We start from the raw sequence: 27,052 nt of genomic DNA on the forward strand, positions 1-27,052 counted from the left end.
TGAGCAAATATGCTTGAAAGTGGCATATTTAAAGTGACTTGTGATAATTTAACTAATGTCCATGAATGTGTAGTTGTGCAGTGGCCACTAGTGTAAGTGAATGTCTAGAATGTCCACAGTGAGTGCAAAACCGTGTGTGTGGATGTGCAAATGAATCAGTGGTGTACTGATTAAGAGACTGTATTGCTTGTGGGAAGAAGCTCCTCCTCAGTCTCTCTGTGTTGGTCTTCTTGTTGGGTTGGTGCGCTCGGCTGATCGCACCACCCTCTGTAGAGCACCTCTGTCCTGCATGGTGCTGTTCCCGAACCAGGTTGAGATGTTTCCCGTCAGGATGCTCTCTATGGTGCAGGACTAAAAGTTCCTGAGCACCTTGGAGGACAGTCTGAAGTCTCTCAAGCATTTAATTAAAAATAATACCTGGCCAACTAAGCATGGTAAGATGACAGAGCTATACTTAATTGTGTTGTGTGAAAGCCAACAACACAGTGAATGCTGCAGAGATATATACTGTATAGTATAGAAGTATAGATTCCATATAAAAATCGATAAATCTCAGAAGTAAATGTAACACATGTAAATTGAAGCTGAAAAGATTCTGGCTTTAACAAAAGGATAATTATCCAAAACATACATTTCACATCCACCATAAACTGCCTCAAGAAAGACAAGATGTTGTCATGTTTTTAATATGGCCCTCACATCTGAACATCATTAAAAATATGTAAGTGGATCTTAAACAAGACTGTCCAAAAACATCTAAGAACTAAATGTGTTCTGAAAAAAAACAGAGGGTTAAACATTTATTTAAATTGAAAGATTTCTTAAAAAAAAAAAAACATTTGTGAACTGTGACATGATAGTAACTGTCTAGTACTATCAGATTCCTCAAGGTCTTAATTTGTATTGGTACTTTACACTAATCAGCAGTGTTTAGAGGCTCCTGGATTCTGTTCCTGCAAAAACTGGACAGGGTGCCAATCCATCACAGGGCAAACACACATACACTTACTCACACACACTCATTCCCACACTACAGGCAATATGGGAATGCCACTTAGCCTAATCTGTAGGTCTTTGGACTGTGGGAGAAAACCCACTAAGCATGGGGAGAACATGCAAACTCCATGCAAACAGAGAGACGGGAATCAAGTCTGGCCGGGGATTTAACACTACTACACCACCGGCCACCCTCGGATGCGTTTAATTTAATTAATTATTTTGGACAATTAGTGTTATATACTTACTGTAAGGCCGGTGTGTTTCCACTTCTCAGTAATGTCAGGTGACCTCAGTATAATGATGTGAGCTTAGCCAACATTACACTTCATGTTACTACACTGTGTAGGAGCTAGGGAAATGTTAAATAGTGGCGCTTTAGTAAGTTAAGGGATGTAAAAAAAAAAAAGGAAAAAAACACTAATTCTCATCTACTGTACATCATCCCAAACATGTAGTTACTCCTGAGAATGACCAAGTAAAACCCTTGAAAATATCAAACAGGCTTTTAAACCCTCCACTGTGAAGCTCCACTGTGGAGGATTGGGTCAGAGGGGTGATGGATGGCCTTTTGCAGCTACAGGAGGAGCGTGAACAAGCTGTTAAAGTTGTAGTAGTCCTTGATGGCCTGGGTGACTATGTGGCAGCTGAAGGAGTGGTGTTTGGTCAGGTCTGTGCCCTGAATATCGAATTCCAGAAAGACTAGACGTACACATATGAAGCTATCCATAGAATTTCTATTGGACTTGGAGAGACATGCTCCCATCAGATTCACACGTTGAGAAACAAACTCTTAGCTAGACTCTTTTGTGTCTGATGCATGGGGGGGAAAAGCTGTTCATCTTTGACAGTTAAAAATGTTAATGATATTGTAATATAAAAGAATCAGTAAGAGACTGATACACATCTGGTGTTATCTAGGGATTTTATTGACCTTTAAACAAAATAGAACCTCTATTCTCCTCTTTTATGCAGATTGATGTTTAAACTTTGAAAAAATAAAGTTTTTTATGTAATGTTTGTGTTTTAATTGTTGTGTTATTGTTTGGCCAATTTGTTTTAATAGAAAAACAATTACTACAAGGAAAATAGAAACCCTAACTTTTGGATTAGATAAAAGTTTAGCTAAAAAACCCTAAAGTCAACCCTAAAGAAATATAATTAATTGAGACCACAACCAATACTATTTGAGCTGACTTAAATATTTGAATTACAAGCTAAGTCAACTTAAGATTTTAAACAGGGTACATGTTGTGTCAACTAAACAGCAATATGAAATATTTTCTATGGCCAGCAAATGTCTCTAAAATATCAGTAAACTTAAAGCTGTGCAACTTGTTGCTTTGTACGTTAAGTTTTTTTTCTTTCTTGAAAAGAAAGTGCGTTTGTAACCAATGTCAGTCAAAACAAACATTAAACAACACTGTACAACTTGCACCTATTTTCTTTACATTTTATGTAGAGTATATATAAGAAAACAATTTCAACATAAAAAAAGGCAAGAACTAAGTCCAGCAGCCATTTGGGACATGCGTACAGTAACATTTTATTTAGAATGAAAAACTTCATGAAATAAATAAAAAAAATCATAAAATAAAATTGCGTCCGGTCCTTAATGTAGGATATGATTTATTTACTTAAAATGTTTTATAATAAACAAAAATAAATTAACTTGCTTACAGCATGAGACCCAAAGACTTCATGAAACAAATAAAAAAAATCATAAAATAAAATCTGCGACATTTTACCATATAGACTATAAATAATATGAACTGCATTGTTCTCAGAAAGGCTCCTGCATTTATCAAAATCCAAGTAGGAAGCAGCTTATTTTTAAAGGTCTATTCCCACCTAAACAAACTGTTTTAGTTTATTAGGTGTTTCTTTAAAGAATAACCACACTTTGGATGATCAGGTTAGGATTTTTGGGGTTAAAGTCTCATGTTTTCAAGATGGCGAAAAGATTCTCTGTTCAGAAGACATTGCAGTTAAACTTGGAAGAGAGAAGTTGGGGATGAAAGTTGACCTTACGCATCAGTGCAGCCCTATAACGTTATATAAAGTACAGTAGGAGGTAAAGAAATTACTAGAAACCAGTAATGATTTAGAAACCAGTAATGATCATTACTTATTAGATTTTTATTCATAGGCCTGCTTTTGTAAAATATATTTTCATTTATGTATAAAATATATAGTTTCTTTTTATCTTTTGCTAGCAGACCATCCTAGCATGTTGTGTAAGGGTTTCCTTCTTGACATGGGCTACTTTCATATTGATTCATTCTACATTGTTTTCCTCTTTTTCCCTCATGTAAAAAAAAAATACCCAAAGAAAAAACTGGTTTATCACCAGTTACATGCCCAGCTGTTGCTTCCTTGCTTCTTTCTAAAACTAAAACTTACTTGCACTTGTTCTGTAGCACTTCTATTAAATCTTTGCACAGCCTGATGTTAGGTCTATTTTTGGCTTCATTTCAGATATAAGCTTCTGCTAAAATAACTGTAAAGTCAAGCTGCAGTAAAAGACCTTTTTAAGATCAACCATGTGAAAAAGCAATTCCCTTCCTTAACTTAAAGCCTGTTTGTGTCACCTTTAGCAGTAACATTACAACAACATAAACACTTCTACAAGGGGCATTCAAGTCAAACCATGACTTGGGATAAAATTTCTGGAGAATGAAGGCGTAAAAGCGATTGACATTTAGACAAGGCTTCAAGCACGGTGATGTGACTCTTAGCTGCAGTAAAACATATGGTGCAAAGGTTTTAACCCTTGTGTGGTGTTCATATTTATTTTTGTTACTTAGCCAGTGTTCCTGCTCTGGTGGACCTGCTGCATTTTGTGTTGTAGTTTTTAATTTAACACAATCAATTTTATGGTAAAATAAAATGTTTAATGTATATTATATTTAATTTTTATTTCATCCTGATTACAAGCAATATACACAGGATATACAGTTATTTGCCCTTTACCTTTGTTCGATTACATTTATGAATTAAAGTGCTACTATTTTTTTCCTTTTTAATAAAATTATCAATATGAGTGAAACAAATCAACAGATTTACAAATTAAGCACCTATTGATTTTGATTCATATGAACTTAATTATAAGTTTAACCCTTTCATGTCATTTTACACAACACAAACTGAACCATGTCAGTCTAGCCAACACTGAACACACTGCCTTTTCATACCAGACTATACAACACATAAGCAGCAGAGTTTTACTGTGTACTGTATGTGGTGCATATGTACTTCTTGATGCATGCACATCGTGCTTCTCTGTCCATCTTTGGTCCACACAATTCACAGCACTTTTTTTTGTTGTTGCTGGCCCCAACCTGGAATAATAGGCCCAGGGATGTAAAATAGGGGGAGGCGATGCACCCAGTTGTCAGCTAGCTTGTCTTCTGACATCAAGCTGGTCTGTCTGATCTTGTTTATCAAAGTGAATAATCCTGGAAATTATATGGAATTTTTCCAGGTACATGGAAATGTTCTCTGCCATTTTCTGCATCCTACTGGGATTCTCTGGATTCCCCCTCGGACCTGAAGACTCCAGCAAGGATAAAAGCCCCAAAGTGGGCAAAAAAAGTGGGCGTTCCAAACAACATACCTTCCTTCTAAATAATTGCAATCCAGAATAATTTTCTGGGATTAAATCTGGGATGAGAAGCTTAAAAGAAGACTTAATGTCCAGCACATGAGAACTTGCAATCCCTGTTGGCCCTGGTTGCATTATCACATTGGCAGCCATGCAGGGTGGCAAATTTCTTGGGCAACCATTCAATTTCACCTTTGTTTTTTACATCCATATTTTTTCACTTACTAGCTGCTGACGGGCTTCTGTTTCTAGAGCTGGCTGCTGATGGCCTGGTTCTGCGTCTCGTCATCGTTTTGGAACTAGCTTATGCTTAGTCTCAACCTTTTCTTTCAAAGTCACTGTCAGACTCTGAATTTTTAGAAATGTAATCCTCTTCCTCCCCATCATCAAAAGCATCTCTCTCTTCCAACTTCAACTGCAATGTCTTCTGAACAGAGAATCTTTTCACCATCTTGATAAGTTGTGATAAGAAACCACAAAGCTATATTTATTGCATTCGGTCCTCAATGTAGGATATGAAACATGCAGTAGAATAAGAGCAAATAAAGATTAGTTCCCACAAGACAGAGGGTAAAGTGTGCAGACAGCGTGCTTGAATTTTGCCACAATGTTGTATGACAGTGTTTGCAACCTTGTGCGGAACAACAGGGCCAAAACATAAATAAATAAATAAATAAATAAATAAATAAATAAATCACTCACTCGCACACACGGCCCAGACAGGGGGAGGACAGAGTGAAGGTACACAAGACCTACAATTTTCACACTTTTATTAGCCAATGAACCCAAAAATTCTCTATGTAATATAAATGTGTAGGGATGTGTACAGGGTATGCTAATTGAAAATGAGCCAAGGCCAATAAGTCTAAGTTTAAAAAAAAAAAAAAACGTGTACAGCCATGCAGGGTGGCAAAGTAAGTGGAACACTGGAATAAGTAAGTGGAACACTGGAATAAGTGCATTTTATTATTTAGAGAAATAAAGTTTTTTATTTTCAAATTTTTTACTGTTATTCTGCACAATCAAAAGTCCTGGTTTGACTAACATTCCTAATAATAAAAGGAGATCAAATTCATCACCTCGGAAGAATCATAGCCAATTTGTCAACTTCATTTGAGCTTGAGATCACAGAATGATGACAGAGCATTCTCCTTTACTATTTTCTGAAATTAAGCACATTTAATTCATCCAACAGTTATGGCAAGTTGTCCAGGCCCTGGAGCAGCAAAGTATCTTTATGCCATCTCACTGCCATCAGTGTTTTTGAAAGCTGGTATTATGTTAATATTGTGGACTGCTGTGTTAGTTTTATGTCAGATATATTGGTCTTGCAAAATGTTCTGCCAACAGTCAACAAAACATGGCTTACCAAATGCCATAAAGCTTGGGAATCAGTCTTTTTGAATGATAAATGCTAATATTATCTGAGGTAAGTGCAGCTCCTTAGACTTGTTTTGTGGATGCCTGTTAGACTTCTCAGATTAATCAATGATGTGCTCTAGAAGGAATTTTGGTAGGCCAGCCACTTCTGGGATGATGCACTCAAGTTTGTCCACCACGGATATAATGACTCTCAATTACTGATCAGCCACAACACCACCACCAGGTGAACTGAATAATATTATCATTTATAAACTAGTAAACTGGCAACAGGATCATGGACTCCCAAACCTCTCTCACATCTATGGGTCGATCCTACAGAAAACTCAATTTAGCACAGATTACTAAAAAAAAAAAAAAAAAAAAGGCAATGTTTGCCACAGTGTTTAGGCTCAGTAGGCAAAAGGTTCCAAGTTGTTGATCCGCCCTCCAAATTCCGCAGATTTCAGTCTGCCCTGAGCAACGACATGATGTGAACAAGTCTGATCCATAAAGGTTCCAGCCTGCAACCCATTCCACCCAATGGATCCATCACCAGACACCACAGCACACCCACAAAGGTCATTTCCCTAGGGGCCAGTAGCACAAAGAGAACACCACAAAATATTGGGATTAATCTTTTAGTTGTTAATCTTATTTAAATTTCTCATCCATTTTGGTTAATTGTTTGAGTGAGCAAAATAAAGGGGCAATTACCTTTTAACATGGGGACAATAGATGTTTGGAGGTTTTTGTTTATTTATTTTATTATTATTTTTTAAGAATTTTTTTTTTCTTTTTGAAAGGCTGGTTTCAGGTCTTTCAGTCCAGCTGACATGACTCAACTTCCAGGTAATCTTACCTGGATAGCTGAGAATCTTTACAGACAAAGATATAATTGAAAGAGCGAGTTCTGACCAATGTACAGACAAAACCTTTCCTTTATTTATATACTGTAGATGTTCTCGTTCTGTCATTGTTTCTATACATACTGTACAACTTTTACAATTACTGACATGAAAAAGGATTCTTGCCCCCTCCACATGTTTGGTGAGGGTCTCTACTGTCAGCAGTTTTCTTTAACAGTCCAAGGTAAAACTGTAACTTTCCACACAGCAAATTCTTTAGGAGCAAAGAAATCATAGATTTCTTTTTGCCTTATTAACTTCAAGCAAGAGGGAAAAAGGCTGGTAAGGGAATGACTATATTTATAGCTGCTATAATTCAAGTGATTCATTGATGTTCCAAAAACATTAAACTTAATATGAATAGATAAAACTTTGATGTGTCATTATTTAATACATAAAATAGTATGTGTTGGGAAGTTGCTGTAGTATAAATGGAATGAAGCACTTTGTCCTGTATTGGGGGAGAAAAAAAAAAAAAAAAAAAAAAACACTTTGGTGTGAACAGGAACTCTTCATGTTCGACCACATAACGCCAGCCCACTGTTTATTGTTTTCCTATAACATTCCTAAATGTTTTATTCCTTACACAATTCACTACATTATTATCATGCATCCCTGCTTTTTAACCTTCTTGTTAATAATTTAATTTATTGGATTATCACAAGAAAATAGCATGCAAATTTAGCAGCATATAAAATATCACGATTTCAGTATTTTGAATGTAATTCATATTTACATTACACATGTGCACCACTTATCCTGTCAATGTTTTATAACATTCATGCTTTTTGCTCTTAAAAGCATACATCTACTGCCATCTTGTGGAATTTCTTTGTGCAAATGAGAAGAATTTAGAATTAATATTTCCTGCAGATATTAAAATCAATGACATGCATTTTTCTTCTGCTTTGTTATAAACAAATTCAATTCCAATGCATCATAAAGTCATAATTCAATTCAAAGAGCATGAAATCACAAACAGAAAAGTTGTTCTATTTTCATAAAACCACTGAGGCTAAAAGTATGAAAAGTCAAAAGTATGTTTGTATTTTACCACTTGAATAATTCCTATTGCATAATCATGCAAATACAGGCCCATAGATAGATTTGCATGCTAGGATTCCACGCTCATAAATATTAACAAGGTGCCAGTAAGGACACACTAAGATGGTCGTCCTCTCACTGACTGCTGGGAGATTTCGGAGTGGATGCATTCATGTTTGGTTACTCATGTTGCATATCAGATGACATCGCTAATAATGGAAAAGAGAGGCAGATGGAGGTCCACTTGGGTGCCAAGACCTGATTTCCAGTGAACCGGCTGAGTTTTAATAATTGCATTTCAATAATGTTTTAAGATAGAAAAAGATCTCAGGAGATATTGGGACTGCGATATAGAATTAATTGTCTTCCTTCAAGGTTTTATTATTATCATATTATGTATGCTGTGAAGAGCACCTTAGAGTAGGATTAAATGAAGCAGAGATTAACAGACTGATGAAAATGTTAACACTCGGCTTGTCTACGAGGAAGAAGAAAAGATTAACTGATGCAAACTGGAATTTTTTTTGTAAATTAATAAAATCGAGTTTAATTAAAATACTGACTTCCAGGTCATATCACCCATAATTTAAAATCAGAAAATTTAGATTCCGACTCTGAAAAAAAAAAAAAAAAAGGAAAAAAAGCTAAAAAAGCTTTAATATATAATCGGGTCAAGCAATTAGTAACAAAGAATAAACATTCAGCAATTACAGTTCTTTCACACTTCTGGTGTTGCTGAGCTCACCAGTGCATTCCTTCTGTTTAAGCCTTGTGGATTGGGCCAGTCTCAAAGTTTCTGCTACCTCTCTGATAGGTCTGTTTTTTTTTTTTTTTTCTTGTCTTTTTTTATTTTCCAGCCTAAAGATGGCTTGATGACTGGCCTTCACTTAAATCAAAACCTCTTTGGGCTGCATATTGAAAAGTCCCATCATCATTAGGAATCTATTTATTAATTTATACAGACCAAGCTGGCTACCAAACTGCTTATTCTAATATCCAAATACTTAAGCCTGTGAAAATATAGGAATTTTTATATATTTTTTGCATTTTTGTTAAAATATATAAACTGAGAAGTCTATAAAGTAAATTATATTTTTGATTGCTTTATATCAAATCTTTGGGAGGATAACAAAAAAAAAAGAAAAAAATAGAAAAACAGCCTGAATTACCATTGTTAAATATATACGGTTTCTCTCTTGCATGAAGCCTTTCCACTGCAGGGCTTGCGATCAAGCACCCATAACAAGTTATAGGCAATTTGGAATGCCAATTAGTATATTTGCATGTCTTTAGGATATGGAAGGAAAATAAATTATGAATCAATTGTGAATCAGTTAAATAAGTAAAACAAAAGTCACTGCATATGAGCAAACTACTGAATCATAAAAATTATTAACCATTATGCAACAATTTTTTTTAAAAAAATGGGAGGGGGGGGGTGTTGTGTACAGTGTTCAGTACAGATTTATGTATAAAAGGTTGTAGCCATATTTTACTGTTTTGAAGGATATGTAGTGCAGTTTTATTGTTATATTATCCAAAATATAGAGTGAAAAGGCTAATTTTACAGCTGAAAAAGAAAAAAAATTCACCTTTGGGGTTCTATGCATCCAGAAACATAATGTCAATCAACAAAAATAAAATTTTCATTGGTAAAGTACTTACTTTAGCGTTGTTTAAAATACTGTACTTCATACATTAAGATATTTAGCATATTTAATGCAAGTTAATTGGAATTTAAAATTGCTTTCTGTTGCTGTTGCAGAGGCCGTTCTGATAGAGTTTAAAGACGTGAAGTAACATAGTAACTTAGTTTATATTTACTGATGAATGGTATTGTTTGGTTTAAGGGATTACTGATTACAAAGATAGTGTGTAAAAGAAAAAAAAAGCTGTAGTACCACAAAAACCCTTTCCTATTCTATTCCCGTCAGCAAAGAACATAATGCTACAATGAGCACACACTTGCTTCAATGACATGAAATACAGCATGCTGGGATATAATTTATGTAACACTAAATGGTAGTAGCATTTGTTGGTAGTAGCACAATGGTAGTAGCACAGTAGACATGTTAATAATGAAGTACAACACAGTGAAGTGCATAATGTGCATTTGAGATACAGCTGTGCCTGAATACCAGTTTGTTATAAGCTCTACAGCATTCTTGTTGAATTCATGGTCACTTCCTGTTATTTGTATGAAAGAAGGTTGACATCATAGCAGCCATCCACCTGAAAAGGGTGAAAAGAAATGTGAAAAGAGTAAGTCCTGTTTGGTAGGAAGAATATGAAAAATTATTATATCGGGATTAGTATTCGTATGCAAATACACTACATGACCTCACATTTGTAGACACCTAACCATAACACTCACATCTACTTTTTGAACATCCCTTTAACCCTTTGATGTTATAATATCCTTCACTCGTCTGGAGAGGATTTCTACTAATTTTTGGTGCATGGCTATGGGAATCTGTGCTCATTCCTCCACAAGAATATTAGAAAGGTCTGACTGTGATGTTGGGTGAGGAGGCCTAAGGTTCCTTGTATTATTAAAACCAGGAAGTGTTTAGTGGGGGGGGTTTCCAATTGAGTCTTGACAAACTGTCTTGTGACCTTGTTTTGTGCACAGGAACACGTTTAGGTCTCATAGTTCCAGTAAAAGTGTTAAATGTTAGTGCATACAAAGACATTCTTGACAACTGTGTGCTTCCGACTTTGTGGCATCAGGAACACATACACTCACCGTCCACTTCTTTAGGTATACCTTGCTAATACAGGGTTGGACATTTACGACATTTTGGCAGACGCCATTATCCAGAGCAACTTGTGACATCTGTGCAGTATTCACAAATACCTTAACCAGTGACCTAATTTCGCAGCAGAATTCGAGACTAGACAACATTTTATCTTCTAAGTCCAGTTTTCTGTTCTGTTAGCTGACAGTAGAGTGACCCAGCCTGACCTGGTGCGGCCATCGCCTATCTGCTTCAACTTGTTGTGCGTTCAGAGGTGAACTTGGGTATAACCACAAGACATTATTTGAGTTATGTTGCCTTTCTATCAGCTTGAACTAGTGTGGCCATTCTTCTCTGACCTTTCTTCTCTTCTTTTTTAGACCATTCCCTGAAAACCCGAGAGATTTTTATGTGTGGAAAATCCCAATAGGTCAGCAGTTTTGAAAATGCTCTGACCAGCCTTCCTGGAACCAACAACCATTCCACATTCATATATTGTTACTTAAATCATACTGGTGCGAGTTACGAACTAGCAGCAGATCGTCTTGACCATGTGTAAATGCAGTGAGCTGCTGCCATGGGACTGGCTGATTAAATATTTGAGTTAGAACACATATGAACAGGTGTACCTAATAAAGTAGCTGGTGCGTGTATGGTTGTGGGGTTGTGTCCACATTCTGTAAATGCTTCACTATTTATCTCTTTTGCACAATATTCATTACTTTTTGCACTAATTCCTCAATTCTTGCTGCTATGTTTACTACCTCAACACCATATTTTATGTTCTGATATGTCGTTGTCGCACTGTCACTTTGCTGTTGCTCGTTTGCACATTTGCACGTGCACTTTATGTTGTCTGTTGTCTGTAAAACCTGTAGATAGTCTTCCTTAGTTGGTTAGTTAGTTTCAGGTAGTTTTGTTAATTCATGTTGTAATTTATGTTAGGACTATCTGTCTTGTCTCTGCTAGCCAGTTAACTAGGCCTCTTAGGTAGCTAATTTAGCTTCTCTGTTAACTTATGTTGTAAGTTTATGTTGCATGTAGCACCTTGGTCCTGGAGGAACGTTGTTTCGTTTCACTGTGTACTAACTGTATATGGTTGAAGTGACAATAAAGCCTACTTGAACTTGAACTAATTAGCCTTATATATTTTGTAGCATCTGCCATACATGTCCTTAAGACAATCACTTGGACTATAAAAATGATAACCTATTAAAATTTCAATCATCACTTCTGAACCCTAATATTTGCTAAGCGTATGACTGTGAGTCTCTGGATTTCATTGGACTGTTTCGCACTCATCATTCACTGCAAAAGAAGCTAGCACTCACGTCAAAGCGGCCGATGGAGGCGGAGGTCTGGCTTGACTGCATGATTTCGGTCAAAGCCCACATGTGCTGAATACTCGATGACACCGTGTCTGGATCAGGAAGCCCCTGACACAACAAAGATTCGTCTGTTTAATGAGTCTGTAACTCCATGACCCAGAACAATAAATCTCGAAGAAAACACACACTGAATAAGTACTATGTGAGCAACACTGTGTCTTTCAGTGGTTCTATTAACATCTCAGAAAGATAAATGGCAGTAGAAGGCAATGCTACTTCGACCATTAATCACAATAGAGAAGAGGGGCAACCTTAATAGAAACTCATTACCGTGCGGACTGAAGAACAGTCCTTTATGTTGGACGTAAAGTGTAAGTTAGACATGAAAGACAATCTTCTTGGAGTGTCCAGTGATCCTCATGCAACGCAAGACAGTCATAAATGTAATTATCGAGCATTAAATACAGCTCTTCCTGGAATACTAACATTCAAATCAAGAGACTCTTCAGCTGGTGTGATTGTAGATAACCAGGAAGGAACATCTCTTTCTGATTCCTGTAGGAAAAAAATAATAATAATAATAAAAAATGAAGACCTAGGGGTATGATGAAAAAATGTAAAATAGTTATGCAGTAACTATAATATTATGACAAGAAAAAACAGGGGAGAATATTATTATATATTTGCCATGATTTCTAACTGATGATGAACTTTATCTTGAGACTTACTTCATCTACCAATGGGTATATTTTGACTTCCTCTATGTTGAAATTCAGCCAGACTGAGGAAGGCTGTCTTAGTATGAGCCTCACAGTAATAACGTTATCTGGTTCCGTCAGCATCTGTCAGCCAGCAAAACAGAAGAAAAGGCTACGGTAAATACAATGGTGCAGAATTAATGTGACAGGTTTGAGACTTTCAAGGGCAAGCCTGGTCTTTTTAAACCTCCAGCATGCTGCCAGCGTGATGCGGAAAAAGAAAAAAGAAATGTGTACAACATTACATCAGACAAATAAGTAAACTATATGCGGTTGAGAATTGGAAATTAAATCACCGGAGGGAAACGGGAAACAGTTCAATTTGAGGTGTTATTAGCTTTGGAATGTGATTCATCTAAAGCAAAACGAAATGGATATTTGCAGCCCATGGACCTGGAAGTCTGAGGTTTCTTAACTCGCTTGGCAATACAGTATCTCAGACAGGAGTGTATTTGCTTATTTACTTTAACATTATTCCTGGGCGTTTTCTCTCTCAAAATCTCTGCAGGTTTAACTGTCAGTGTCAGCTTTGCTTTTGACTGCAACGGCAAAAAATGGGTTTATAATTGAAAGACCATTAAAAACCACAAAACTCCAAGCTTATTATTAATTTAACCATCTGGACTCGCTAAGGTCCTGGGAGTTTCAAGGGGTTACAAAGTAAAAATAAATGAATATTAAATAATTGTATTGCGACTGATGAGCACAGCACATTGTAATATGGTAATTTGAATATGCCCAATTGTTGAAGTGAGCAACACTATTCTCTCTGGGCTTCTCTACGTTGAAGAATGACTAAAATAATTTGATGTCTCTTGCACATCATATTGTGAAATATGAAGTAGTAGTTGTTGATCACTTACAAACTCCTAAACAGCCAACTAAAATAAAAAAGGAAAGAATTAATAAGAAATACATGTGCCTGCGACATCATTCACATGGAATTTAATTACACACAAACGTGGTTTTAAAAATGTAAAGCACCATCTGTTGAAGTTTGAGAGGAATTAATAGTTTGTCCAAGGGTAATTTTTTTTATAATATAAGGGCGTTTTCCATTAAAATTTCAAATTAGCATAACAAATTCTCTTCTCGTGGGCCGATTGCAAAGAAACAAAGCCTATATGTTACCTTAAGTTCAACCAAATACACCTGTGAAAACCTATTAAAATTTGTTCAATTTGTACTTTTTATGTGACGCATGCACAAACGGACAAAATTTTATCCTAATGTGTTCTATTACTCAACTTATGCCCCCCCAAAATATTTTTCGCAAATATCTTCAATGTACAGACATGCCAATATATATATAATGCAATATATAATGCAACTTAATTCATAACATATGTTTCATGTGCTTTTTCTGGATTTTTGGTTGAAATTCTGTCTCAATCCTTTACCATAAACCTATGATAAAAAATTATAGACCCTTAATTTTTTTGTAAGTGGTCAAACTTAGAAAATCTGTAGGGGATCAAATACTTATTTTCCCCGCTGTATGTGTGTGTGTATGTATATATATATTTTGAGGTCAGGACCAGTCAAGCACTTGGACACCAAACCTGCTAATCCATGTCTTTATGGACCTTGCTTTGTGCACTGGTGCCAAGTCATGTTTAACTAAGAAGGGGTTCTTCTAACTGTTCCCACAAAGTCTTATTATAGTATGCTGAAGCATTAGGAGTACCTTTTACTGGTACTTTTACCTTTTATCATTCCAGAGAACACGTATCCACTGCTCTAGGGTCCAGTGGACTTTTGTAGGTACACATGCACAAAGTCAGGGATTTTGTAGAATTATAGTCAGGTATATGATCAACCAATTATACCAAACAGGTGCTAATGATCATCAATGTCACATGTAGGTTGAAACCCAGTCATGACATGAAACAGAAACAGCTGTGTAGAAGGCTTAAAACTGGTTGAGGGACAGCCAAACTCTGCTACCAAGGTGAGGTTGCGAAAAACAGTTACTGTACATGTCATGGCAAGATTGAGCACAGCAACAAGACTCAAGGTAGTTTGCAGTCAAAAAGCCATACGTCAGACATAAGAACAAGGCCAAGCAACTCAAGTATGCACGAAAACATAGAAACTGGGGTGCAGAAAATGGCAGCAGGTTCTCTGGACTTATGAGTCAAAAATTTAAATATGTGGCTGTAGCAGAAGTTAGTTTTTTCATCGAGGTGTATGATTGGCCCCAAATTTATTCTGCAGCAGGAAAACGACCCCAAACACACAGCCAAAGTCATTGAGAACTATCTTCAGCATGAAGAATAACAAGGAGTACTGAAATTGATGGCATGGCCCCCACAGAGCCCTGATCTTAACAACATCGAGTGTGTCTTGGATCACATGAAGAGACATAAGGATGTGAGAGAGCCAAATCCAAAGAAGATCTGTGGTTAGTTCTCCAAGATGTTTGGAACAACCCACCAGCTGAGTTCCTTCAAAAACTGTGTGCAAGTGTACCTAGAAGAACAGCTGCTGTTTTAAAGGCAAAGGGTGGTTACGCCAAATTTTTATTTTTATTTTTTTATTTGTCTTTTGTTCAATCACTGCATTTTGTTCATTTATGAAAAAATAAATGTTAAATCTTAATATTAAATTAATATTAATATTAATTAATATTAATTAATATTAAAGAGTTAGTAAGTTTATCAAGGAGAGATTCAGCTAGCTGTTAGAGCTGTGAGTTATAAGATTTGATTTTTAGACATTTTGATTTACGATTCAATAGCACTAAAGTTGGTTTAAGAAGCTATATCTTACAGGTTAAAAAATAATATTTATAATAATTATATATATATATATATATATATATATATATATATATATATATATATATACATATACACACTCAAATCTAATAAGCATTTCAAAGGTCATGCAACTCGTGTTGTTAATTGTTCAAATCTCACATCTCATACAAAGTGATGATCTTTTCCTTTCTTTTTTTTTTTTTTCTGTCAATGTGCTCCTCACTCCAGTCCGGTAAGTAGGTGGTGGTATTGTACCAACTGCCCATGAACTCATGCAAGAAGAAGAAGCATTACATGACAGTATTTGTGGAAGATGAAAAGGGTTTCTATTTTTTGCAAAAACAGTTGTACATTTTAAATCAATTGAATCAACCAACAAAAAGTTGATTAAATTGCATAACTGATTAATTCATACAGCTCTACTATCCATACATTTTTTTTTTCCATAACCCTTGTAATTAGGAGGACTGTTAATTCTGGATCTAGACTGCTGGATATTTTAATGCTTTCTGGGATAAACTTTGTCACGTCCAAGCAGCTTCATCTACAGATCTATTCCAAAGGTCTTCTTTATCATTTACTGGTTGCTGTAACATTTGCTGTTAAAGGGGTTGGGTGCTCTGCTGGGTTTTAACGCTGGTTAAAATTAAAGCTGTGAATCATCTCTTCTCATTTCGCACACTGATAATGAGAGCACACTGACATATTAGCATGGAATTAACCAACCTTTAAAACAGGGAGGCTGATCTCATTTAATTAAGAAGATAATTACTATAAAATAAAATAAAAACTCTGGAGATCATGGTCTAGGCAAACAGGGTCCAAAGAGGTGTAGATGAATAACTGCCAGAAAGTTAACAGTTCCAAGCATCCGCTGCCATTTTCTGTCTTTAATTTCTTTTTCTTAAAAAGATTTTTTTTTTTCACGTCTGACTGAAAGAGACAACTCTTTCTAAAGTGAAATGTGTAAGTCTGTATACAGTTATTAGTGGTTCAGAACTGTTTTTAAAGAAGCCCCAGATTATTAACTGAAGGTACCATTGTTTCATAAGTAATGCGTAGCTTATTTGTAGATAATTTAAGGCATGTGACCTCACAAAGTCCAGTGACAAGAACAGTCAACAATTTTATTTCGTAACAGTCAAGAATTATATTTTGTATGATCAAACTAAAAGTTCAACATAGAGATGTTACTTAGACTGACCTGCTGTCTGTAGATAGAAAAGTATTCCTGTGATCCACCTTCAGTGTGTGGACTGGACATAAGGCAGTAGTTTTTCATACAGGTGAACCACATAGCTGGACTCCCGTCGTTCCCTTCCTCATTCTTTAACACTCGCACTGACAGGTAGGCTGTGTAGTAATTCTTGAACGTAATTTCTTGAATCTTTTGGACCAAAAAAAAAAAAAAACCACGAATAAATATATATACAGTGGAACCTCGGATTACGAGCTTAATTCGTTCCGGAAGTGGGCTCGTATTCCAAAACACTCGTAAACCAAATAAAATTTTCCCATAGGAAATAATGGAAACTTAAATTATTCGTTCTACAGCCCCAAAAAAAAAACAAATATAATTAATACAAAATATAAAGTAAAAATAAAACAAATTAACCTGTACTTTACCTTAAAAAAATGTAAAATTAAACCCCGACAGATAAGGGTTTTCGTTTGTGCATGCAGAGTGTATGTGTGTAAAAAGTGCGCGCGCACACACACACACACACACACACACACACACACACACACACACTAACGGATAGACCGTTTTTAAAACCATTTAAAAATTAGCAAGGAACATTCCTAGTCACACTCACATGAGCGCATACTAACAGGATCACTGCTGTAAGTAAAACAACAACAAAAAACAAATTAAACAGCTCCTCACCTTTGAAAACAATCGCGAAAGTTTGTGTGTTTATTTGGCAACCTGAGAGGAGGGGGGTGAAGGGGGGCTCGCTCGCGTTTACGGCCCCCTTCTCTCAGGTTGCCAAACAAACACACAAACTCTCTGCCTTAGACAGACACAAACACACACGCGCACTCAAAAACACTGCAGGAACTAAGACCCAGCAGGGGAGACGATAGGTCTCGGCTTTACAGCTCCCCTTCTCTCAGGTTGCCAAATAAACACACAAACTCTTCTCTGTCGCGACTGTTTTCAAAGGTGAGGAGCTGTTTAATTTTTGTTGTTGTTGCTTTACTTTACAGTAGTAATCCCGTTAGTATGCACTCACGCGAGTGTGACTAGCGATGTTCCTTGCTAATTTTTAAACGGTTTTAAAAACGGTCTCTCCGTTAATGTGTGTGTGTGTGCGCCCAGCAGGAGAGACGATATTCACCCAGCAGGAGAGACGATTACCTACAATTCTGCTGCAAGAGAGAGAAAAACCATGGCTCACTTGTGATGACGTAACGCTCGTTGTTAAAACAAGAAGCGCATGCGTGAAACATGATACTCGGTGCTCGTTAACTAAGACAGTGCTCGTTTTTCAAGTAAAAAATTATTAAAAATTGTTGCTCGTCTTGCAAAACACTCGTAAACCACGTTACTCGTAATCCGAGGTTCCACTATATATATATATATATATATATATATATATATATATATATATATATATATATATATAGCATGCTTGTCACTGTTATTAATTTAAATGCAAATATATTTATAACTGAATGCTGGCTTTATGTGGTCAAGAATGAAGCAAAAAGCTAAACAATGTTAAATTATATTCTCAGATGCAAAAAAATACTTATTTTCAGCCATTTATGCAATAAATGTATAAAGTGGCCTTAAAAGTCAGGAATTAATGCACATTTAAACTTTTAATCCTTTCACATCCTAATGACACCATTGCCATCTGAACACCTATAATTACACCGTAAGTAAACCGTTCACAGAATAAATTGAGCTTAATTAGTTCACCTTAAAGCATGTTAATTTGAAAAAGCACCATATTTATTAACACAGTTCCTAGAACAAATCACTAGAACCTTAACATCAGCCAATTTTAACAATATATCACTTGAGCCCTATTGCAAACTCACAGGAAGCTCTGAATTGAAAAACATTTAACTGGGGCAGCATTCAGAGACCAGACTGTAACTACTTATTGAAGCATTAGGAAATCGGTTAAAGTTATAAAGTAGCAAAACCTGTTAGACTGCAAAGATTTTCAGAAATGAAAATGTAGATTATATATATATTTCACTGAATGGTGATGCACTGCCAAGTTAAACTAATAAATGCACATCTTACTTCAAAACCCTGACGTTTAGGTGAGTTATGCAACACATTTACTTGTATTATTCTAGAAGCAATATGCAGTGATTGGCTATACCATTAACACCACTGCCAGGTGAACTGAATAACAATGATTATCAATTAGGATTTATATCAGTAAACTGGTTACAGGATAACAGCCACCCATGGCTCATTTGTGCCTGTTGGGAGTAGAGGCAAGCTCATCTGGTTTAATCCTGCAGAAATTGCTGCGTAACAACATGCTGTGTATGGGGCTTAGCAGGTAATGAGTTCAAGGCTGTTGATCACTCCTCCAATGCCCCAGATCTCAGTCCGACTGAGCATCCATGGGACAAACAAGTCCAATCCATGGAAGTCGCATCTTGCAACTTAAAAAGCTTAAAGTATTTACCGCTAACATTCCTAAAACAAAATGAATAATCATATTTGTAATTGTCACCAAACACCTTAATTTCTTTAGGTCACATCACACCACAACATGACTGATTACTTTCCTACCGCTCACTCTTAACGGTATTATTTTTTATACATCCATTTTATTTTATATCATTAACTGAGTACCAAACTTACTTAGATGTTTACCTGCTTATCATTCACAGAAGATATTTTTTAAATACTTACATTTACTGGCGTTGAAAGTACAATGTCTGTAATATAGACACCGGGACGGGCTGAATCAGACACGACATCACCCAGCTGTAGGGCCACTGGGGATTTCACTACACAGTCCACTGGATCACTGCGCATAGTGCTGGATCTGAAACTGTACAAAAACAAAAAGGTTCCTTATGATATTCAAGCAAAATTTCCTTGAAAAAATTCAATTCTTCAATCTTAATTAGAACAGTAAATATGTGTGTCCGTCACTATGTGAGCTTAAAAGCGACGCTACAAATCAAGACCGCTACCACATAAAACAATACTAAAATAACACTAAAATAACCCCTCAATACATGACTTCAGAAGACCTCTAAAGGTGTGCTATGGTATCTGGCACCAGGGTATTAGCTGCAGATCCTTTAAGTCATGTAAGCTGCAAGGTGTGGGTCCTCCATGGCTCAAACTTGTTAGTTCAGCACATCCAACAGATGCTCAATCAGACACACAGGGGTCAGCATGGCCATTCTGATCTGTCTGTGACCATGGAGCCCCCATACACAGCAAGCTGTCATGAATTGTGGGTTCTGACACCTCCCTATCGTAGCCAGCATGTTGTACTCCAGTAGCTCTTCTGTGCAATTGGCCCAAACAGGCTAGCCTTTGCTTCCCAATGCAGATCAATTAGCCTTGCACACCATGACTACCATCAGTTCACCGGGTGTCATCTTTACACTACTTTTTGGTAGATACTAACCAGTGCATATTAGCAAACAAAATGGAGAAAAATGGAAGTAATGAACAGTGACAATTTTTTTTGTGCGATTTAGTCCAAAATTAATTTTATAAAAAATTTTTAGAATTTATAATGGATATGCATCGGTCGATTGAAATTGGCTGTTGTTTAGTTTGATCAGCCATGTCCAATCATGTTGGACATAACCGATTCTGTGCAGAGTGCACAAGCTTCTGAATAGTGCAACAGAAACACATTATTAAACGGGGCGCATGTTAAAAAGCCTCCAATCCGCAGTGTTCTCCAAAATCTGCAAATCCAGTCATTACCCACACTTATACCGGTCTCAAAACATCACATGCTCGATACAGGTGTGCTGCACGTGGCAACATGCTCATAACTGCTCAACATGAAAACATCACCATTTGTTTATAATTCACAGGTGGTTCTCTCTAAACTATTCCTACACTGGCATCCCGAGTGGTACAGTAGGGGTGATATATTTATAAAGTAATACTTTTGGTATATGACAGAGATGTGTGTTGATCAGTAAATGTAGAAGTTTATTTAAGTTTAACATTTAACTCTTGTATTTGAAGTTTGTATTGCTTAAATACTACTACTATTATAATGAGTAGGATACATTTTACTACTCATGCTTAATTCAGTTGTGAAGCTGGTAAATTAAGCAAATGACAACTTTAACAAAATAAAAAAATCGTAATATTGAATCAGGATATTTATAAAATCATGCTACTTACAGAGTTGGTATCGTGATAATATTGTATCAGGTAATGACTGGTGATTCCCATCCCTACTAGGAATACCCCATAAGAGCTGCCATTTTGGACATGCTACAACCAGCTTTTTAAAGATCTCGATGTGGCTCTTGTTAAAGGCTCTCATCTTACACATGCCCATTTTTCCTGCTTCTTGAACATCAACTTTAAGCACTGGCTGTTCATTGGCTGTCTAATATATATTATAATGACCCCCATATATCTCAATATAATCAGATAATCAATGGCATTTATTTAATCTGTGCTTTTAATGTTATGGCTGATTGATGTAGTCTGACATAACAGGTGTAGTTTAATATCTTCACTGGATCCTAAATCATCGTCAGGAAATCATGTTAAGTTTCTTTATTAAAGACATAAGTAATTAGCTATTTTATGTTTAGAATTTAAATGGTTTCCTCTACTTCTTTTACATTTCAAAAAATGTTATACCCATCAAAAATGTCTGTAAGAACTTACAGCACAAATTAAATTCATTTGATGTCTCAAAATATCACTTACACCAAAGACATCAGCAGCCATTTTGATATATGCACACACACAATTTATATGCCAGGGGTTCTTGAACATTTTGCAGGCAAGGACCTTCTTAACTATAAAATAAAATGCAGCAGAGATTTATTTTATGAACCAGATTTATTGCACCCATGATGCTTTCTGTTCCTGAGCTATAACTATAAAACAAAGCACATTTGGTAAAAATTTTAATTAATTAAAGACCAAAGACCATTGTTTTACTGATGCTTGGATTAAACTATTATGTTTTAGTGACCATTAAGAAATAAACACAATAGGCTATTTAATAATGTTGGGTTTTTTTTGCCACTGCTACAAATAAATAAATGAAGGGATGAAAGTAATTTTAAATTAAATTAAGTTAAATTTTATTAAATATTATTAGAATTTTTATATTTTGCACTGATAGTAGTTTGGGCTTTTTGTGTGTGGGGGGTGTGTTTGTTTGTCCTATTCCTCACCCTTTACTTGCTCTATCCTGAAGCTTTGGAGCTTTGAAGTGCATGCGAAGAAGGCAGGCCACATTTAAGTAAACCACAATTTGTTCTCAAAAAACCTCATTTGGAGAATGGATGGATAAATGGATGGATGGTATCAGGATTACATACCATATCATTAAGATGTTGTGTGTTTGAATCCTTCCAATGTAATATCTGTATGCGTTTGCATGTCTAAGCAAGAAAAAAATTGCTCATGTACTCTTTTTACTTTTAGACAGTAAACTATTGGGAGTGCATGTATGTGGAAGAGGGTCAATCGCTCCTTTCTCGCTGTGTATTATGCCAGGAGTCTAAGAAGATGTAAAGGGTGGCTTCAGGTGTCTCAAATGGTTTGCATCTCTCATGTAATAGGGAAGACCTGGTCAGCGGATGGGAATTAACACATGACCAGTGAGGGGAGAGAACGGTATAGATAGGGTTAGTTTAGTGAGCTGAAAACTGCATTTGCTTGATGCTTTTATCCAGGGTGATTTACCAATGAGACTGGAAACAAATGAGCAGTTAAAGACTAAGAAGCTTGCTTATGAGAAAAGAAAACGAGAGAATGTTCTTAAAGAGAATCATTACTGGTGGTGAGACATGTATTTATCACTACGAACCTGAGAGTAAACTGCAGCATATGGAATGGAAACATCAATCGCAGACAAAGAAAAAATTCAAAGTCAACCATCAGCCCATCATGAAGGCTTTACAGAGCAGAAGTAAAGTAGCACTTTATGTCAACATCACAACAAGAAGATGATTATTGCATATTTTGGATGCCAGAATCATTTTACAAATGTAGAAAGAAATAAAAATCAGGAGAGACTATTATATTAGAAAGTGTGTCCAAACATTTGACTGGTAGTGTACATGAGTCCCAAAAGTATCCATAGATACAGGTGAAATGTATTTTTTTTTTTTTTTAACAAAATGCAACTTTATTTAACAAAACAGCCCCTAAATTATTAAAATGAAACAGCAAACAAACATGAAGTCATCTCTCCCAATCATGATGAACTCCTATTAATACACCTAGTCTTATGCAGTATTTCTGTAATTGCATTTCAAACACGTTTCTTTAAATAATCTTTGTGTTGTCTTTTTTTCATACACCCCGGCATTCACGTGTCCCCACAGGTAAAATCAAGCAAGCTTAGGTCTGCGGATATTGAAAGCCACTTCATGGGTCAGTCTGACCAATCAAAGAACATGGAACCTATTTTGTACGTGCATGTTATTCACAAGTTCTGACGCGTGTCTTTCTTTTTACACAGTGTCACTCACGACCCCAGACATCCGTTGATTTCTTTCTCTTGTTTTATTTTCAACATCAAAGTACAAAGGTTGTTACAGTTTCTTGCATAAATCCACTGTAGTCACAAGTCGTTTGCTGTGTTCTGTAGCTTCGATAGATTACAGTTACAACAATTTATCTTACTGTATCCTTAAGCTCACAGTATCACGGTCAAAAGCTTGTGTTTCCACACCTTTCTGTATCCTTCCGCGTCTTAACAACTAACGTGCGTGATAGACATGCAGCTACATAACTGTGGGATGATGTCACAGAACAACTCATGAAATGATGTCACAATACAAATTACGAGTATGATACTAAATGCTTAAACTAATAAACTTAATGGACTTAATGTTTAATGCTTAACCAACAGACTTAATACCATGAAATGATGTCACAATACAAATTACGAGTATGATACTAAATGCTTAAACTAATAAACTTAATGGACTTAATGTTTAATGCTTAACCAACAGACTTAATACTTAACGCTTAACTAACAGACTTAATGCTTAATGCTTAACTACTAAATTGAAATAAAATAAACACAACAACAAATCACAAGAATGAAATATGGCCCTTACATGTTGAATTGACATATATTGTGCACACAGATACAGAAGTAGGAGGGGGTGCCCTGTCATACTGTATGTGGCATCACTTTTCCAGCACCTAGCATTTTTGAGGGACTTATTCAAAATTGCAAAAATTGGGAGGAGTAAAGTCAGCATCGCTGTCCTAATTGGTTTACCGTACATTCGCAAAATTCTGACATCCTATTTGGGTCATCAACATAGTAGAACATTAGTATTTTATACGGATGCCATTTAACTATTTTCATTATGAACGGAATTCCATGTCTGCTACCAGCATTTTCTGCAGAAAATAATCTTTTCTAGCACCATGTCAGTTGTACCTTCATAAGTGGATGTTAATGGACACCCACTTCTCTATCAGTGTCCAACACTTCCTTCTGTCTTCTTGAACCCGTTAACAAGTCTGGCAACAGTTTTGTGGCCATGCTTCCTAACACATCACAACCTTGTAACAGCCTACTGATCCAGCCAAAAAATATTTTTAATGCATACTTTAACACTACCTGAAAAAAACAATAAGCAACATAAAGTATGAAAGATTCTGGAAGACATCTCTATATATGGAGGTTTTGGGGACATCCTGTACAGTATATACACAGTGTATGTGTATATATATATATATATATATACAGTACGTATATACTATATACTGTATATGTACTGTATATGCACTGTATGTGCGTGCGTGTAAACGTGTATATACCTTTTCAACCACTAAAGGTCGCTAGTGGGCAAAAAAGCCTCTAGAAACAAACCATTCTAAAAACACAGTGGGTAAAACACTTCAACCTTTTGAAGACCAAACCACTTAATAAAAACGGAAAGTACAAACAGTAAAAACAGTCTAAATAGGTGGCAAACAAGACGTAAATAAAATGTAGCTAAATGGCGCTAGAATTACCCTTGAATGTATTAGCTATATAAACTGCTAGCTTACTTACCGATGTTGGACTATCTTGTGTTAAAGGTAGCTGCTTAACATTTAAAAACAGCAGTCGACTTGTATAGCAAAACTACTTTTATAGCGGGCATGACATTCCGTGCAACTACATTTTCATTTACAAAACACGTTTGCTAAACGGATAACTAGCATGTTTTGTAGGAGCATCTTTCTGGGATACAGGCTACTTCCGGGCTATGCAACCATGGAAACGCGTTTTCTTAAAGGGGCAGCGCAGAAGTTTATCACGGTTTAATTATTATTATTTTTTTTTTGCCTAAACCCCTAATTAAACTGTATTGGATGTACTGTTTTTTTTTGGGGGGGGGGATGTGTGGTTCTTTCCTAAAACACAAGGGGTGTTCAATTTAAACCGAGAAATGAAATTTAGGCGTAAAACCGATTGACTTTTATAGAAGATGTCAAGCACAATACGATGAAGAGAACTAGCAGTAAAACATTTGAATGGTGCTAACTTTTTAAAGAAGGCTGTACGTCCGTGAACGACAGTCCTGCTGAGCTGGCCTGGAATGTCCGAAACTTAATGTCAGCGTTTTAGACGAGATGCAGGCGGTCAGTGTCATGGCTCCAGGGTACTGAAGAAAAAAAAAAATCTACCTTAATGATATCCAAGCACGAGTGAAATGCTGGGATAAGTGCTTTAGTATAGCTGGGGATTATATAAATAAAGGAAGTTTTACTCTCATAACTGTATTCTGTTATTCTGCACAATCAAAACGTCCAGTTTGACATAAACTGCCTTTGTTTTATTCATTTAAAAATACATGAACTTGCCAACAATTACAATTGATTTTATTTTACAGTTACAGTAACTAAAAAAGATTGATCATTGCAAATGTGTCACCAGTGTGTATACATTCTCTCATTTTTTTCAAATGCAAATGTTCCAGATCTACTTCCATAAATATTAGATAAAATTCTCCTTACAGAACATTTAATCATATCACCAACAATTAGTGGCCTCAAAATATAAACCAACTCAATATGAATAAATGGAAAATAAACATTCTCATGAAAACGTACATTTAGCCATGTTAACGCCATGAAACGCCTCAACTCGACATAACCTCACCTGGATGACTGAGAATCTTCATAGATTTATATGAAACAGGGTGAATTGTCTACGTAAGCATTTTTAGTCAATGTTTGGTGATGTAATATCTTTCCCCATTCAAAGTGCGTGTACCATTGTGGTGTATGACTTTGAAACACCTATGTCTTATTGTGTAGGTAAGTGATAGGAAAATAGCACAAATGAAACCATCACATACTGTATGCATCACACAAAGATGTTTCAGCTCAAGAACATGTTTCAGAGTGTTTGTGGCAACAGACTGCAGGTAGAGGGCAGGAGTACTCTGTGTTTTTTTTCCCCAGCTCCTAGTCTGTTCAGGAGAACCGGATGACATTGACAACAGTGTGCCTTGAGAACACACTGATTGGTTTTATTGGTTCAATAAATGCCTTTAGGTTATCCCAGCATGCTTTAGTTTTGCACAATATGAGCCCGTTACTGCATGTCCAATAATTATACATCCTTAATTATTCACAAGATGCACATTCGAAGTGTCAAGACCTTGAAAAGTGATGTCGGAAAAGGATGTCGGAATTTTGAAATCACAATGGAGAAGTGATTCTTGGGAATGATGCGCTGCCCCTCTTTATTCCTTTACAATTGTTGATGAATGCATTTCACACATTGTGAAAATTGTAATTCACTTATACTTGAAAAGCATCCATCAACTTAAAAAAAACCCCGGTTCTTTGAATGAAAGTCTTTTGAATGGTAAACATTCAGAATGACTAAGTCATGTCCCCCTCCACACACACACACAAACACACACACACAAACACACAAACACACAAAGTGTTTCATTTTCTTCTTCTGTTTTTTTCATCTGTGGTGAAATGTGGGCTGCTAAGAAGCTGTATGAAGAAATCATAGCTGCATAGTTTAAAGCCTGGTATTACCCACGAACTGTCTGGGGTCTTAATCTTTAAGGCCATTTGGTTTCTTTCACTTTTTTTAATAGAGGGGGGAAAATCACAGATAAGATTCACAAGGCTATATAAGATCCTTTCAACAAATCTATGTTTTTTAAATCATATTCTTTACTTTCCTTCATTAATAATTAAATGCATTTCAGTGCTATAAAATATTTAAATGAAATCAACAAATTTTTAATGTGCACATGTGGTACAAAAAAGCAGCATTATTTGGATTATGTTAAAGAATCTAGGAGGATTTAAAAGATTAATTTAAAAAATATTTAATTTAATAAAAAAAATCTATCAAATTTCATTC

The 27,052-nt window shown here is 35.9% G+C and overlaps 1 protein-coding gene across 4 annotated transcripts; it reads right to left on the minus strand.

The window, feature by feature from the left end:
• Positions 1 to 5,707: 5,707 nt before the first annotated feature.
• Positions 5,708 to 24,914, minus strand: nicn1 (nicolin 1). 4 transcript variants are annotated; one of them, XR_008356150.1, is made up of 8 exons: positions 24,728 to 24,914; positions 19,387 to 19,528; positions 16,702 to 16,884; positions 12,706 to 12,819; positions 12,464 to 12,532; positions 11,981 to 12,085; positions 10,050 to 10,143; positions 5,708 to 6,549 (listed from the first exon to the last, which is right to left on the minus strand). XR_008356150.1 is itself a non-coding variant. In XM_053483634.1 (7 exons), exons 2-7 carry the CDS (start codon positions 19,510 to 19,512, stop codon positions 10,102 to 10,104), a joined length of 639 nt encoding a protein of 212 aa, XP_053339609.1. In that variant the 5' UTR covers positions 19,513 to 19,528; positions 24,728 to 24,914; the 3' UTR covers positions 9,984 to 10,101. The 4 variants fall into 4 exon arrangements, 3 of the variants coding, with proteins under 3 accessions (XP_053339609.1, XP_053339611.1, XP_053339610.1); XM_053483634.1 differs by lacking the exon at positions 5,708 to 6,549 and having other exon boundaries at positions 9,984 to 10,143; XM_053483636.1 differs by lacking the exons at positions 5,708 to 6,549; positions 24,728 to 24,914 and adding an exon at positions 24,490 to 24,496 and having other exon boundaries at positions 9,984 to 10,143.
• Positions 24,915 to 27,052: the final 2,138 nt, after the last annotated feature.

The sequence above is a fragment of the Clarias gariepinus genome, chromosome 23, assembly GCF_024256425.1.
Source record: "Clarias gariepinus isolate MV-2021 ecotype Netherlands chromosome 23, CGAR_prim_01v2, whole genome shotgun sequence".
Taxonomy (NCBI): Eukaryota; Metazoa; Chordata; class Actinopteri; order Siluriformes; family Clariidae; genus Clarias; species Clarias gariepinus.

What these genes read in the sequence shown, in the direction of transcription:
- nicn1 (XM_053483634.1), bottom strand. Translation starts at nt 19,512, where the DNA reads ATGCGCAGTGATCCAGTGGACTGTGTAGTGAAATCCCCAGTGGCCCTA. An exon ending in TACTTTCAACGCCAGTAAAT is followed by an intron (nt 16,885 to 19,386) that starts GTAAGTATTTAA and finishes TTGGTCCAAAAG; the next exon opens with ATTCAAGAAATTACGTTCAA. An exon ending in CCTCCATCGGCCGCTTTGAC is followed by an intron (nt 10,144 to 11,980) that starts GTGAGTGCTAGC and finishes CACCCTTTTCAG; the next exon opens with GTGGATGGCTGCTATGATGT.